Source organism: Harpegnathos saltator, unplaced genomic scaffold (genome assembly GCF_003227715.2).
Source record: "Harpegnathos saltator strain DR-91 unplaced genomic scaffold, Hsal_v8.6 scaffold608, whole genome shotgun sequence".
Classification (NCBI taxonomy): domain Eukaryota; kingdom Metazoa; phylum Arthropoda; class Insecta; order Hymenoptera; family Formicidae; genus Harpegnathos; species Harpegnathos saltator.
Genome location: NW_020230436.1, coordinates 389,772 through 406,135, shown reverse-complemented (window position 1 = coordinate 406,135; position 16,364 = coordinate 389,772). Strand labels below are relative to the sequence as shown.

Sequence of the window (16,364 nt, the reverse complement as noted above, 5' to 3'; positions counted from 1 at the left end):
GCCACCGTCGGAGCTTATTTATGTCTGTCGTAAGGAGAGACACTTCCGACGTTTGTGGCTCTCATAACCTCCGTTTATTGACACTGTTAAGAATGGTTCCTATAATCCGCGGATCAGGCTTGAGCCGGCGACGCGACTTCCGACGCGTCGCGGACCAGGTGTGCGAATTTAACAGTTTTATGTTCAATTTTAATAACGCTTATCTCTCTCTCTCTCTCTCTCTCTCTCTCTCTCTCTCTCTCTCTCTCTCTCTCTCTGTCTCTCTCTCTGTCTCTCGCTCTCCATCGCTCTCGTTAGAGCCACCGCTGCCGCTGCTCGCAGTCTGGCCGCGATTACAATGGCCGTGGACGATTCACCGACGCTCGACGGAGTTTTACAGCGTGCGCGCTGTACGATCGGGCAAACTTTCTCCCGTCGGCCGGAACGAACGCTCGCACGCAAGCTGCAAGAATAGCAGAACGAGTCTCTTAGAGTGGGCGTGATATCCTGCAACGTATCTCGTATTTCAGCGATAACGGTCTATAATGCGTGTTTTACTGCACTCGCCACTGATAAAAAGTGAATTTGACTGTCGCTCTCGCGGCGCGTCGTCGTCGATACTCTCGCTCGCTTTTTTGTTCTTCGCGACGATGCTCGAGGCGGAGGAGGACGTCGCGAAGTCCGCCTCTGCATCGCGGCGGGTTCAGCCTGATTATCATAATTTATAGCCGATGGGTTAATTAAAATATCTAAATACTATACGCGCCGTATATAAGACGCGATAATATATACCTCCATAAACAGTCCTCCCCGTTCCTTGTGCTTCGTACCTTATAAATATTAAGTGGTTTATGGACACTGCAACATTCTCTCCCCGCTCGTCCGCCCGCCCGCTCTCTCGGTCATTAATTATTTATCGCGTCAACTCGGAGGAGCCAGTCAGCCGCGAGCGCTCGTCAGGTTTTATCGGGGCGCCCGGCGGATTTGGCGAATCGCGACGCGGCCCCGCGTCGCCGACAGAAATTTATGTCAATTCGCGACGGTACGGGCGCGCCACGCCGAGAGGAGAAAAGAAGAGAGCTTCGTGCTTGAAGAACTGGGTTAAAATATGCCAACGCCGGCCGCGAAGCCGAAGAGTAGGGCAAATTAATTTCGGGGCTTGCCGCAAGGACGATCATCCATAAATGCAATAGCTTCTTCTTTGCCCTCCTCGTCGCTTCGTGCGCGGGTCCCCCGTGCCCTCCCCTCCGCCGATCCGTCCATCGGGTCCGGGGCGTCTCTTGCGCGAGAGCGTGTGCGAGAAAAAAGCTACCTCGCAATAATCGTGATTTATGTATTCATTACCGACTAGTACCTCGGTGTTTGCACGCTTTTCGACTGTCGGCGCCGGTGGATATTCGCGCCGGTGGACGCGGTCGAGCTTCGTTTCCAATTTGGAGGACGTTTTTCAACGGCGCGTATTGTCGCGTGCTACTCCCTCGTCGTCGAATTACTCGCGGTCGCGAGGCTCGCGCTCACATGCGTGGGTTCAGTCAACTCCCCCCGTCCTCGTTGCGGATTGCTTTCTGTCGAGTCATTGTTTCTTTTAAGCAAACTTGCAAACTTCGCGTGAATTTGGTCTGAGCGAGCCGCTTCAGTTATACATTAGTGCGCCGGCATGTGAAGACGACGCGGACGGAACGAACCGTCAGGAGCTATTCAGCGTGCGACGGACGTTCGCGCTCGCGTTCGCGCTCGCGCGTTTTCGCCCGCTACGCGGCGAGATCTCCTCCGGTGATTTCCGTTGCCAGCGTTGCCTGGACGTTTCGCGGATGAGATATGCCCGAGCCTCGTAACGGCAGCTGGGCCGATCGATGTCCGCGCACGGTTAGTGGATATCCGAGTAGTAGAGCGAGTAGAGAACGTCGGAAAGAACCGAAACGGTCGGGCGCGCGAGTGAGCGCGCGCGCGCGCGCGCGCGGGGTGGACGTTAGGAAAGGGAAGTTGCTTGCTGGAGACAGCGGAAGAAAAATAGCGGAAGTCATCGACCTCCGAGGGGCTATATATCAGAGAGGGTCGCGGGAGGACGATGGGGTGAGAGAGAGAGAGAGAGAGGGAGGGAGGGAGGGAGGGAGAGCTGGCAGGCGCTGGTGTGCAAGCACTCTCGTGCACGTGCAAGGATACACGCGCGTCCGTGTGCGCTGGATAAGTGGAAAGGGTAAAAGGGGGCGAGTTTTCGTGCGATTCGCGAAGTGTGTACCGCGACGAGAGCGGCGAGGACTACGAGGGCGATGAAGACGAGCCAGGAGACGAGAGAAAGAGAGAAGGACGAGAGGAGAGGAAGAGGAAGAGGAGGAGAAGGAGGAGCAGAGGAGGAGATGGTAGGAAGAATCTAGGATAGTAGTCTTAGCGTTTCATCATCCGACCGAGGCGAGGACAACGACAACGTCGCTCGGTCGGTGATGGTGGTGATGGTGGTGGTGGTGGTGGTGGTGGTGGTGGTGGTGGTGATTTCGCTCCTTTTCGCCCTTCTTTTCGCGCTGCCGCCGCCGCCGCGTCGCTGCCGGGTTTATCTTAAATGAGACTCCGGCTGGGCTTAAGTCGGCTTGCCGAGGTTACCGCGGCTGCCTTTTACTCGCGCCAGGATATATCTCTGATTGATTAAATTCCTACAATTACGTCGCGCCGTATATCACGCCCCGGCGACTCACACAGGCCCCCGCGCGCTCTGTGGGAGCGCGCTCGACAAAACCGGGATTCGGACAGCGAGACGCGTCAAGATTGCCCTCCATCGACGAGTTCGCGTCACCGGCACGTTTTAGGGTCGATCGCGGCGGACATTCTGGCGACACACAGTAGCGGGCCCGGACGTTGACTGGATTGACGAGGTTAATATTAGCCTCGAAATAGCGCCTGTTAATAATAACAACATATGTTGCCGTGCTTGTCTGACTGTCGAGCGGCGGAACGTGAAAATGACCGCGCGCGCGCGCGCGCTAGTCACAGAGTCACACGCGGTGACGTTAACGCGTTTGCATATACGATGATGCATTTTTTTATGTTGACCACGACTTTCGATCGTGCACGGAGACTGGCGCCGCGGTATTTCATCATTTTAAAAGAGATGTATATGCGATGCATATAAATGTATTGTGTTCATATTGGATGACGCGATCTTTCTCCCTCCCCGTCTCTCTCCCCCCCCTCTCTCTCTCTCTCTCTCTCTCTCTCTCTCTCTCTCTCTCTCTCTTTCCGTGCGCCCACGTTTAAGCGATATGATATTTGGCACGGCGCATTTTAACGGGCGCGCGTATATACGTTATTTCTATTATTATCGCAGTCACTATTATTATATTTGACAAGGGCGCGCGTGGATATACAGTGTCAGAAATATACAATGTAAATTACGGCACGCGCTTTGACATTGCAACGCGAATCCGAATAAGCGATGCGCAACAATGCCAAACGATTTCCGCAATTGTTGCCATTACCGTTTTAATCATAGCATTTACGAACGCACCGGTCTCAACAATGGTAATGCCGCCGAATCGGCGGAGATACATTGTTACTACGTCACAATACAACGACGCAACGACACCGATATTATTTTCCGGCTCGACGACATTATCTGCAATCACCGTCGAAATGAACAATGCGTGGAAGCGAGGAGAAACGGCCGCGGAGGGAAAAAGCGAGCCCGTAAAGAGCTCGCGCAGAGTAAAAAAAAACAGAGATGGAGCATGGGTAACTTGTGTGTGTGTGTGTGAGAGAGAGAGAGAGAGAGAGAGAGAGAGAGAGAGAGAGAGAGAAGGAGAGAGCGAGAGGGTAGTATAAGGGGAACGAGAGTAGGAGACCAGGCAGCAGCCGGGCGGATGAGTTATTAGATCCGGCGTATCCGGTATTGCGTCGCGGATGACCAATAGTTTCATCGAGGGATTGTTGAAGGTTCCGGAGCACATTTCCGACTTCCGCCAAGCGAATCGTCCTTCCGCCCGTCCCTACCACTTCTTCGTCTTCTTCCCGTCGCCGTCATTACCGTGGGTCCCTCCATCGCCAGCCTGCGAAATCCGCCGTCCGCAAAACGCGAGAGCCAGCTACTCCGGAGCAGCTTGCGAGGAGAGAGAGAGAAAGGACCTAGCTTCCTCCTAGACTCCCGCTAGAGCGCTGACGGTCCCCCGCGTTTCTTTCTCCGTACTTTCTCCCTCCCGTCGCGCCGTCATCGCTCGTCCTGAGGGCGAGTTTGGCTCTCGAAGGATATTGCCGCCCTCGTAGAAGCGTCTTCACGACGATACCGACCCGCGTTCTCGTACGTTCTCGTTCCGCACTTCACTCGAGGCATGCTCAGGGCTTCCGGACACGTCGCTGCTGTTTCGAGAAATGCCATTAGAGTAATAGGATGGACGTAAGACCGTGTGTGTGTCGGTGCTGGTCGCGCGGTGAGCTTTCGCGCGCGCGGAAGCACCTCGATCGATACTTCAGCCCCGACGATATTTTCGTGCGTTTATTCGCCGGCGCGAATCGAGTGCGCGACACATCCTTTGTGCGGCAGCTGTTTATTCAGGTCCGAGGACCGGTGAGATTAAACGGCTTACAAGTTCGGGGTGAGTCCCGGGCGGTAGTCTTCATCCTTCTGCGGTCTTTTGTGTGCTTTTCTTCTGTTCGGGTGGAAACAAGTTTGCCGTGTACACCGTCGTCGTTTTATCAACGCCTCTCTCATCGCTACTTCTGAATATTTCCGCTCGGTAGACTTCGCCAAGTGTTTTTATAGTTCTTACACGACGTCGTGATACCGGTTTATAAATTGGAGAGAAGTTTCGCGCGCTCTTGATTATAGCTTTACTGTGAGAAGATACGGAGTCCGCGACGTGTTCGGGCCTGTCTTCTGGAGAGGTTTCGACGAGGATATTATCGTATCGCGCGTCCAATTTACCGTCAAACGAGACATTTGCATTTCACGTATCCGCAGCTGCGACGGCTGTTGTAACGAAACGCGATAACGCGGGGCGCAGCGCGACGCACGAGGAATATTTAACCGGGGATACGCGATCGAAAGGTGAGGGAGAATGCCACGCTGATCGGTGTAATTGAATTAATAAGCGACGCGAAATGAATATACGCGAGGCGTTACGAGTTGTCAGACGGAGCCTTACGAAAGTGAAACCCGACAATTTGCCCGACCCGGTTTAACCGGCTAATCCTTCGCACCGGCGCTCCGGTACGCCGCAGCCTCGGAGTACTTCTTCCTGGAACCTTTTCGTCGAGCACTTAGCGCTCTCCATGCCCTGCTCGCTAATTAAGTCGTCAATTCCGGGCGGGTCGTCGGGGCGAGGTGGAACTTGGGTGCTTCCTTTAAATCTTGAACGGAAGTTCGTTACTACACTCGGCCACGGTGAACTCCGGAAACTGATGGTTGTTACTTAGACTGCTCATATCTATCATGGTTTCCCTCGCTCTCTTCCTCACGATGTCCTTGCTCCGCTTCGCTCCTCTCCCTCGCTCTTCCTCCTCCTCCTCCTCCTCCTCTCCATCCCCCTCCCATCGCCCGTTCGCGGTTTTAGCACCCTCCTACGCGAAAGCTCCTGGAAACTCCGTCGGTAACGTTAGCTCGGGTTATACCGAACTCGCTGGCGAGGAGGAGAACTCGACTTGAACTCCGACGGAACTCGGGACGGAAACTCGGCGTGAACACTCGGCGTGTCGCCGCCAACTAAGTTGCAGAGCGCCACCCACTAACCTCCGTAAGGATTCCTCGCTCGTCTAGGCACCGGTGGCAGCCCGAGTAGTCCGACCACCTTGCACACATGCCTCTATGCTCGTATCTACGTAGCTCCCGGCTCTCCGCCTACCGTTACGAACGCGCGGCCAGGCATCCAGCCAGGCCGCAACCATAAGTTACTACTAATGTTGTTCCCGTGTTCCGCGGCCGAATTCATCGGAAGGGATTTCGGCCGGCTGCCTGCCCGGCCTTGTAAAACTGCCGCGCGACCTCTCATTAACCCCATCGCCGTGGTCGGGCATAAACCGGTACGTAATTCTCCCCCGCGCGAACTCGCTTCTCCGCGCTTCTCCGCCGGTATTTAGACGGACTCTGAGTCGCGGTGCGCCGCGTTGACATGATATCTGCCCACCTATTCGGCGATTTCGCACGCGGAGCGCGCGCGAGAGAGAGAGAGAGAGAGAGAGAGAAGGAGAGAAGGAGGGTGGAGAAAGAGAAGGAAGTCGCTCGCAGGCTTCGCGTAAACTTCGGTAACGACGCCGGCACGCCGTGGAAACGTATCCACTTGCGAAGTAGTTCATCCTTAAGCCCCTACTTATTTTCTTCTCGTACTTCGGAGGAGGAAGCGGCGCGCGGTTCCGTCTCGCGGCCGAACTTCGACGTTCCGCCGCCTCGAATGAGTCTGTCGCGAAAGTTTAATTAGATCCACCTTGAGGCAATTCCAGACGGTTCTGCCATCGGTCGCCCGGTAGCGAGTTAATGAGTCGGTAGCAAATTTCATTCAGTTACGAAGATAGTGCCTTTAATGGATATGAGAAAATACCCCGACCAACTCGTCCCGTTAGTTACCGTTTCAGGCGGAATATTAACAGTCGTCGGGCACCGGCGGAATGTACCGAGACATATTCGGGCAGGCATAATTGTAGACCGCACCGCGTGATCAAAATTTCAATTACCCTCTTCGGAACTTTATCGGGAAATCGGAAAATCACACGATGAAATTATGGTTCTCATAGGCACGACGATTCGAGGAGACGTGGCCTTTCCCTTCCTCACGTCACGACCAAAGCCAAAGAATCGCCGATGGATCCGAAAACAATTCCCACCCCGAAACGGAACGCTTTCTTGGCGGCTTAGCAGGATGACGATTAACGACCGCCTCATTTCCCACCGTCCCGCGGCGAGTTCGCCTAAGTAAATTATCAGTCACCGGGTAGCTCCCATGCGACGACAGGCGGGCGCCGGTAGCTTTGCGGATTTACGCGATACCGACGAATACAAGCGGCGAGCCTTACACACACACACACACACGCGCGCGCGCGCGCGCGCAAGCCAGGGGAACTTTATTACATTACGCTATGCGGCGTTTTTCCTATCGCCGTGCGGTCTCGTTGCGCCGTTAGCTGTTAACCTCATCGAATTGACCCCGGCTCCGCTCTGCTCGGCCCGGCTCGGCCCGGGACGGGACGGGACGGGACGGGACGGGACAGGGAAATAACGTGGTGCTCGCGCGCTGCGCAGCGGTATCCGCGGCGCGTCGGAGAATCAACGAATTCCCCGGATGACTCTGAAGAGCCGCGCGAGGATTCCCGGCGTCGTAAGAACGGCCATTAAGGCGGCGATAATGGCCGGCGATAATTCGCCTTTGTTAATTAAAGCGTAACGAGACGATAGCTCAAAGCTTTCGTACGGCGGATCCGGCGACCGCCGCGCCGCGCCGCGCCGCGAGATCTTCATCTTTGATCCTCCGCAATACGACTCATGATTTATTCACGGGAAATTCCCGGTACGCCTTTTGTAGATCCCGATTGTATCTCTCCACCGGGATTTCTTTTATCGCCGCGCGAGATTCCCGATCGCTCGATCGCGGAATATCGCCTCGCTCACCCTCCCGCCCTTCGCCCCTCGCGGTTATTATCCCTTGAGCGGTCGGAACGCGCCGAAACGCGTCGCGACAGCGACATGCTTTTTACACGCGCTCGTCGCGTCGTAAACTCGCGCTCAAACTGCCCGCCAACGACACTCACTCCAAACACCCCCGACCCTCATCCGGCACCCTCGGCGATACGATACAATTCATGTCGCGTATCAATGAAGCGCGCGTCGGCGCGTCGGCGTTCGACGTTCGATGTTCACACGTCGCGGGATTTGCCCGCCGCTCGATCAATCTCGGCCGAACGCTCGAACCGAGCCGATGCGGCTGGGTCGATCGCGAGTCGCGTCCCACATCGGACGCGGACTCCCCTCCCCGCTCGCACCGTCGGGAATCCCGAGCCGAGCGCTCGCAATTTGCGAGCGCGTAGGGGAAGAGACGACTTCGCGAGTGGAATTCTCGCGGGGCATGCGGGGCGCGCTTGCGGCAACCCGACTCTCTCGTCCGCCGGCTTCTCCGCCGTCGACGTAGCAAAGAGAAGAGCGATTCCTTAATTTCCCATATTGTGGCTCGTCCCGGCTATCCCGGAGCGTCCCGCTGCGTTATAGCGCGGTTTAATCACACTACAAGCGCGCATCCCTCGTTAGCGGGATATCGTACCCGCGGTGGCTGTAATACGAGGCTACATTCCGCGCGGCGGACGCCGCGGCGAGATACGGCATGCCGTGCGAGAACGTTTCCAGCATCGTCTCGGTGCCGTCTCGGTGCGGCATCGGCAATAATAACCTTCTGCGCTCCCTCGGCTCGGCGGAAGGCGGGGCGGCAGGGAAGGCGGGGGAGGAGATGAATCGGCCGCGCGCGAGTCGTGAGTTCCCTCGGACGAGCCCCGACACGCTGCGATTCGGTTCTTTCGCCGTGGAATTTCGAAAGAGATCCTTCGCACCCTCGCTCGTCGCCGATCGTCGTCCCGCAAAAAGCGGCCCTCTTATTCCGGGGGCGTTTTCTCGGCTCGGCGAGCGTGAGATCGACACTCCGCGACGCGTGCTCCGCGTCGCCGTCGCCGACGTCGTCGGACACCACCCAGGACGATGATCCCTCGTGTTCTCGTCGAGGAGGAGCCGCCGCGACGGAGGACGCGTACACGCTTGAAAAACACTCTTAAGGAAACCGGGAAAGGAGCGAGGCAGAGGCGGCGGGCGCGCGGTGGGAGACGCCCGCAATAATTGTGATTTACGGTTCGGTCGCTGGCGAAGTAAAGCGCGGCGAGTTCGTTTGAAACACGGTTGCGCGGCGGTGGCGGCGGTGGCGGCGCGGAGGAAGAACTCGTCTGCCGGAGCGAGACGGTGAGAAAGACGTGCGCGCGGGGGTGCGTCACGAAGATTACGGGCCGGGGCGGCACGAGCAGAGAGAAAGGGGGGGGGGAGAGGGGACAGAGAGAGGCGCGAGATCGCGGGTGTTTCCTGCTTTTTGACAAATCGCCGATGGAAAATCCAGCGGCTCGGGTGTGGGAAAGGATTACTCGCGGCGAATGCTCGTGAGAATGGTTCTCCGGCGTTGCGAGCGCCTTAATTGGCACTCTTTTCCGCGATCTCCCGGAACCGGCGGCTTAATTAGCAAAGCTCGTAATTCCGTTTCGCGCGGGAAACGGAGACTCCGCGCCGCGCCGTGCCGCGCCGCGCCACGCCGCGCCGCGAGCACGGGTCCTTGTTGAGCGTACCCACGACTCAGCCCAGCTGATCGATACAACGCGTCTTTGCGCTGCGATCTCTTCCGAGGCGTCTCTTTACCACCCGTTAAATTCTACGACAAAAGAATAAAGACCGGGAAATCCGCGTCGACAGCCGCGCCGCGCGGGTTCCTTTCTCCGTCGACGACCGCGCCGCGGGGAGATGTTCGCCTCGCTTCGAGCGAAATCCGCTCGGAGATGAAGCGCCGGTTGATACGCGGCGCTCGATAATGCTGCAGTGACTAACTTGTGTATTGTATCGGGGGATGCAGGTCGGATTTTAGCATAAGAAAGGCTTAACGGAGCATTTCGACAATGGCGGTCGAGCCCTTGTGCCTTTCGGATCTCTCGGCGATGCTCGCCTGTCCCTTCCTCTCTTTCTCTCTCATTCGCCGCCTCGGTCTCGCCCGTGTCGTCGCGTCTCGTCGACGGACGGAGAAGCGTGTATTGGAGCGCGGAGGGTAGGACGCAATCAGTGCTCTTGATTTATCGTGGCAATATACATTAAGATACCGACATTAAAACTAGGGGAGTCTCCCGTGGATTCCGAGGCTCCATTACCGCTTTAGGACGGCGGTGAAAGGGAGGGAGAGTAGGAGAGTAGGAGAGTAGGAGAGAGAGAGAGAGAGAGAGAGAGAGAGAGAGAGAGAGAGAGAGAGAGAGAGAGCTGCGAGCTGTCGTCACGTTGCATCGGAACTCTCGGGCGAGATTGAATTCTCAGCTGCGGCTGATCCGTTCGACGTTTTCCCTGAAATTAATGGCGATCGGCTGCTCGCCGCGCGCGGGCACGCGTCCCCCTCTTCTTGCTCATTAGCGACCGCGACAGTTTATTTCAAGATTCGCGGCGGCTGACTGCGCGTCCCGACATTACGGAGATGCAATTACGGAAGGAAATGATCGTGATCGCGCGAGAGGATTGGCTCATCAATGAGCGATAGGAAATCGGTAATAGAAACTCGTTTAATGAGTGATGATAAATATTAATAAAACACACACACACACACACACACACACACGCGCGCGCGCGCGCGCGCGCGTGCGCGCGTATAACGATTTCACGAGGAGGCTATATAAACGCGCCTGGGAATTACAATCTCGCGGTATCGCTCATTAACAAGTCTCTCGAGGATCGCGCTGTAAATCGATTCTCACAGATTGACGCTCGCGAGCGCGACGCCAGCGTTCTCTCACAGCGGTCAACTCGGGAGAGCCGCCCCTTGCAGTCCGTTTGTTGTCTTCTCCTTTTTTCGAGGCGCGAGGCGAAGAAAACGAGCGAAGCGAGACAGCTCGCCATGGCGGCTGAGAACGATTCGACTTTACGATACGCATAAGTCTCCGGGCGTTATCAGGGACGTGATCGTGACTTTGGCAAGTCGCATCACACACACACACACACGCACACGCACACAGCTCGTTGTACCCCTCGACGCGTGCTCCTCGATCTCACTGGTCTCCTACCAAGCTGTTGGCGAGGCGGGGACCGAGTATCGAGTGGTCATCGGGTTCTCGAGTTCCTCGAGAACTTCGGAAGGGGTCGGCGAGCTTGTCCAGTACTCGCCTGCCAATTACGGAACAGAGATCTAACCGTAGTAACGTGTAGTGTTTCCACCATTGTCCGCAGGACCGAGCGGGGCATACAGTCCGGAAGCGACGATGGGCTACATGATGGACGGACAGGCGGCCAGCATGATACACCGGCCGCCCACCGATCCTACGTTCCACAATCAGTACCATTACCCGTCAGAGTACTATGGACATCACTTATAAAGGTTTGTACACTGACGTCGCGTGTGATCGCAGAGATTTAGCTAATCTCTTACAAAAATGCGCGGATTATTACTACCACTGTCTCCTCTCTTTGCTGCGAGACGCGCGACAGATCGCTAATATACGCAAGATGTAATAATATCTCTATTTGTTATCGGTTCGCAATAAAAACAATTATTTATGTATTATGTTTGTGTAGCGCCTGTGTGAATCTCGGCCGAGATATTAACGCATTACTGACCGCTCGAGTGGAGCTCTATTCGTCTCACGATCGATCGTTAGCCGTACGATCGGCTCTGGCATTCTGCGGCGCGGTTCCGGGGAGAATCGATTGGTTTTCTTCTCAGATCTCATGACTATTAACCTTTACAGTCCGGATGATTCTTGCGATCTTTCAAGTGGAACTTTTTCGTGCATGTTGAAGGACAGATCGGTAAAGAAATATGAGAGCCACGCCGCGCCGCGCTATTGTAGTAGTGGCCTCTCGGATTGTAAGGGTTAAAAATCCAAATTACACAGTTGCACAAAAGATTAAGTCAAGATACGTTTTTATCGCGCACGATATCGTGAAAGGATGAACGTTGCGCAAGGACGAGCGCAGCGAAGCGCAACTCGCGCGGTTAACAATGTGTTAATATACAATGTGTGAGGTACACGAGGAACGAAGTGGTGGCGAGTCACAGCTAGCGATCTTTACTTCCCCGTCATTAGCGTGATAACCAGTCGCGTTAAATTGAGGATCGCCAAACTCGCGTGTTCCAGGAGCACTTTCGGAAGAATGGAATGCACGATGGAACGACGGTTCTAACGACACACGAGAAGCGCGTGACAGACGCACCGTGCTCCAGCTGGCGTAGGCCAGGATCGGAGGACAACGATGATCCGTGGCCTTCAGGACGATCGCTACGGTAGGTCCCGACGATTTCTTGCCACGCCGCACGTCGAAATCCGTGACGATCGGGGGGTGCTCGAAAACGCGAGAAGGACACGAGAGAGGAAGGAGAGAGGCAGGACGAAGGATTGAGATTCCCGACTCCAGGAGAGGTAGGACGAGAGGCGGGTGGAAACGCCGTGGGAAGCCGACGGGGAGAGGAGGAAGAAGATATTGGTAGAACCGTCGAAGGTGGCAGGAGGACGGTTACGCGACGGGGTAGGAGTCGAAGAGCCGCGGAAGAGCGGCGGCGACGCGCGATGGAAGGACACGAGGAGGATGAAGTCGCGGCCTGGCCCGGAAAGTGACGCGGCCGCGAAGAAATTCATGTGATTGTTCTTTGTACAAATATCGCGGTGTAATATTGTAGTGATGGAAGAATTTAAATGTTAAATTTTAATACGGTCGCGATCGAGATATATTAATGAGATATAAGTGATATAGGCAATTTAGCGGGCATGTACATTAAAAAAAGAAACGAAAGAAACGGCAAAGAGGCAAACCCGGTGCTCGCACGGAAGATCGAGAGTATGTTCACGTGCACAGACGACACGAGAGAGGTATAAAACGAGAATACGAAAGACATACAAAAAAGGAGGATATATATATATATATACATATATATATATATATATCTATATATCTATATATATATATGTATATATATGTATATATATACATACATATATGTATACACACATATATATATATATACATATATATATATATATATTATAAATAAATATAAATAGAACGAAAGAAGGGAAGAGGAGAAAGTGAGACACAAAGGGTGAAGAGAGAAAGGGGATTATAAAATGATACGGAGATGTTTAAAGGTATATAAAAAATAAAATGGGCGCGAGGCGGTGGAGAGAGGTAATGGGAGAAAGAAAAAAGGGAAAATTAGGCCGAATGACATCGACGCGTGTGCCGGACTCGAGCGTCGACCATTGCATATATATATAGGAGACATTAAAATTTGTACAGTTATTAATTATAAATGAATTTACTAATTAAAGGAAGAATATATTATATATATATAAATATATATATATAAATATATATACATGACGGAGTAACGTGTGGCCCCGGTTGTAATATAAGTCGAGCGTTGTAGTTGGACTGGGACGATTATGGTATATTGCCGACGCGTACTAACAGAAGAGAAAATTTCCGCGCGAACCGAGAGAGAACGAGGAGCGGAAGACGCAAGTGACGCGAGTGAGAGAATACACGAGTAAACGCGTGCTGAGGGATTAGTTATAAATAAATGAGATATAGATACCTGCAAAGGAGAGAGTGAGAGAGAGAGAGAGAGAGAGAGAGAGAGAGAGAGAGAATTTGAGTGCGAAAGTGAGAGAGAAAGAGAACGAGTGAAAGAGTGTGAAAGAGAGAGAGAGAGAGAGAGAGAGAGAGAGAGAGAAGAGAGAGAGAAAGAGAGAAAGAAAGAGAGGATTGATGCTCTTCGTCGTACACTCGATGACGCAGCGATATCCCTCCGAGAGTCCCAACCTCCTAAAACCCAATCTAATACAACCCCCGCTCCCGCACAAGCGACGTATATTCGCAAACGTACACACAATCAAGACATTACTCTCTCTCAGCTTCGCGGAGACACGCGTACGTACGGAATCACAAACACGTTCACGTACGCACATACAGCCATACGAGAAACACAGCTCTCCCACGACCATAAGAATAATTAAACGGAAGAGAGAGTACACGCGTTTCCAGTTCATTAGAATATATTCTGTACAAATAGTTAATTCAATTATGAAAAAATGGAGAGGGAGCGGATGGAATTTTTTCAGACGGGAGGATGATCGGTCCGCGGGCGCACGCCGACTCGCGCTCGTTTTTCCGGCGCGTTGGCTTTTCCCGCGTCGAGGGAACGAAAGCGACGGAGGACAAGGAGAGCTCGGACGGGAGATCGAGAGGAATGATTCATTTTCGCCGTAATTTCCTTTATTCGTGTCTCAAACGAGAATTCGCGGACGAAAAATACGCCGAATGCGATGAAAGGGAGAGTGACGCGCGAAGTAAAGCAAGAAAGCAGTTATCATTAACTTGTGTACACGCTAATAACTCTGACACAGTGGTCTTCAAGTATTCTCACATGTTTCATTAATTGTTTCATTAATTGCAAAATGTCAAGGAGTAGCAAAGGGCTACGTTATTTTTCTCTATTCCCGCCCGACGTAACACGTATATACGCGATTGACTCGTGTCAAACGTATATTGTGTTCGCCCATGTTTCATCGAGTTTCATCGACAAGAAATGAATCGCGATTCGTCGAAGCAGCGGTCGACGACAGCTCGGGACCCCAGCATGAAACTTGGTCAAAACGTGCTCAAAACACACGTCTTCCGCTCTCTTTGCATTTCTGGCCTGACGCTCGCGCGCTCGTAAACACGGTCGTCAAAGTGCGCGCTTTTGGACAACACGGCACTCGCGGACGGTGTCGCTCTCTTGAAGCCAATTAGCGGCGAATTCGCAGGGCAGCCCTTTCGAGTCCAACACTTTTTTCCTGATCCTCTCCTCGCCCCGACGAAGACGGACCGGGGTATCGTGCAACGACACCGGGCCGGTGCCGCTACCTGCCTGCCCGTCTTTCGTTTCCGTATACGCGCGCGTTTCTTTGTATACACATACATGCGTTCAACTCGCGCGATTCATCGTCACGGTCGGTCGCAGATTTCAAGTCCGAAGAAGCCTGAATCTTTCAATTTTGCTTTCGACCTTGCCCCCCCCCCTCCTCCCTTTCGATCTTCGGCCCCTTCCGTTTTCACGCGCTCGTTTTCATCGTCACCGATTCCGTTGCTCGTCAATGTCGGTTTTCGCCTTGTCTTTATTCGCCGTACGCATTTTAAGATTATGGTTGCCGTTTTTCTTGTCTCGCGTAATTTATTATAGTCTCGTAGGCGCAATCGAACGAAGGAGGAAGTAGGACGCGATCAATTTCCAATCTGTATTTAATCTCTCTTCCAACCAATTGTCCCTCGTTTCTCCTCCCCTATTACGGAGTTGCCAGGAATCTCTATATTTCTATACGAATCTTATCACGTGCGCGTCCCTGATATACGTAAAATGTTGTTAGCGAGCAAACGATGACAGAGAAAAAGAGAGAGAGAGAGAGACAGAGAGAGATAAACGAACACGTGAGGGAGTAGGAGCGAGGGGGGGAGAAGCGTTTTCGAGGAAGGGGATTGAATTTTCGAGAGACCTTTATAACGCGATACCGCCAGACAGAGCACATGTTTATCAAGAGAAAAAAATTTAATGAAATTAAAACGTCGATTATACGCGAGAGCGGATCCACACGACGCGAATAAGGGTACGAAGTAATAAAACAAAAAAAAAAAGGAAAAACCGCCCCTCGTTGACGTCACACGCGTCACGCGAGGACGCGTGTCTCGTTGATCTCTCGACGATCGAGACGCGACGGTTCGTTCGGAAGGATGGATCGCCGGAACCGTCCTCTCTCTTGATCGACGGAGCGCGACGAGCGAAACGAGAGGACAAGAGTAGAGGAGGAGTAGCAGTAGGTGGAGGAGTATGAGTAGAAAGAGGAGGAGGAGGAGGAGGAGGAGGAGGAGGAGGAGGAGGAGGAGGAGGAGGAGGAGGAGGAGGAGGAGGAGATGGTGGAGGTAGTGAGAAGGAAAAAGGAGGAGAGAGAGAGAGAGAGAAAAGAGTAAAATGCAGAAAGAGCATAAGACAAAAATTTTATCGATATTTTCAATACGCCCGCATACACGCAAATCTTGTATAAAAATTTTAATATAACACTGCTCCCTGCCGAGCGCCGAGCCGCGCGTCGGCGAACCGCGCCGGTGTACCTCGCGATACGACACGACCGACATGGCATACGCGCGCGCCCCGTTCAGTTACACGAAATCCATCCGGGAAAATGATTCCAATGAACATGATATCGCGCGAACGACGCGTGAGAACGAGACGATCCATCCACGTGATCGCTCGAGACACGGTCTCGGCTCGGCAACATCCGAAGCCCTGCCCCTTCGCGAGCGGAAGGAGAGGTACGCCGGTAGCGTCGCGCGTCGCGCCTCGCGCGATCTCGGCGTTCTAGTATACTAAACTAAACTAAAAGAAAAGTAATAAAGAGAGATAACCCACGTATACCGAAAGACTCAGGTGCGAGAGAGGAAAGTCAGTATATAGTTACGGTCCTGGTGAAATCGGAAGAATTACTACACGAACTCGTAAGATAATTGTCGCACGCGCGCGTGCGCGAGGCAAACGCACGTGCGTGGCTCCGGCACGCGACGCGCGCGATCGATCGTGCTCGATCCTTGACCGAGAACGGTGCAGTAGGAAGAGCGCGAAGAAGGAAGACCCCCTTTTGCCTTTCGGGGGTCCTCTTGCGGCCGTGCG

General features: G+C 53.6%; 1 protein-coding gene across 1 annotated transcript in view; it reads left to right on the top strand.

The window, feature by feature from the left end:
* LOC112589805 (homeobox protein homothorax-like) overlaps nt 1–12,565 on the top strand; it is a gene marked incomplete at its 5' end in the record, with an annotated part of 104,920 nt that extends 92,355 nt beyond the window's left edge. The window contains 2 exons of the mRNA XM_025304428.1: nt 10,895–11,042; nt 11,803–12,565. Coding sequence (XP_025160213.1) covers nt 10,895–11,040 — 146 coding nt within the window. The remainder of the gene's footprint in view (nt 1–10,894; nt 11,043–11,802) is intronic.
* Between the last annotated feature and the right edge of the window lie 3,799 nt (nt 12,566–16,364).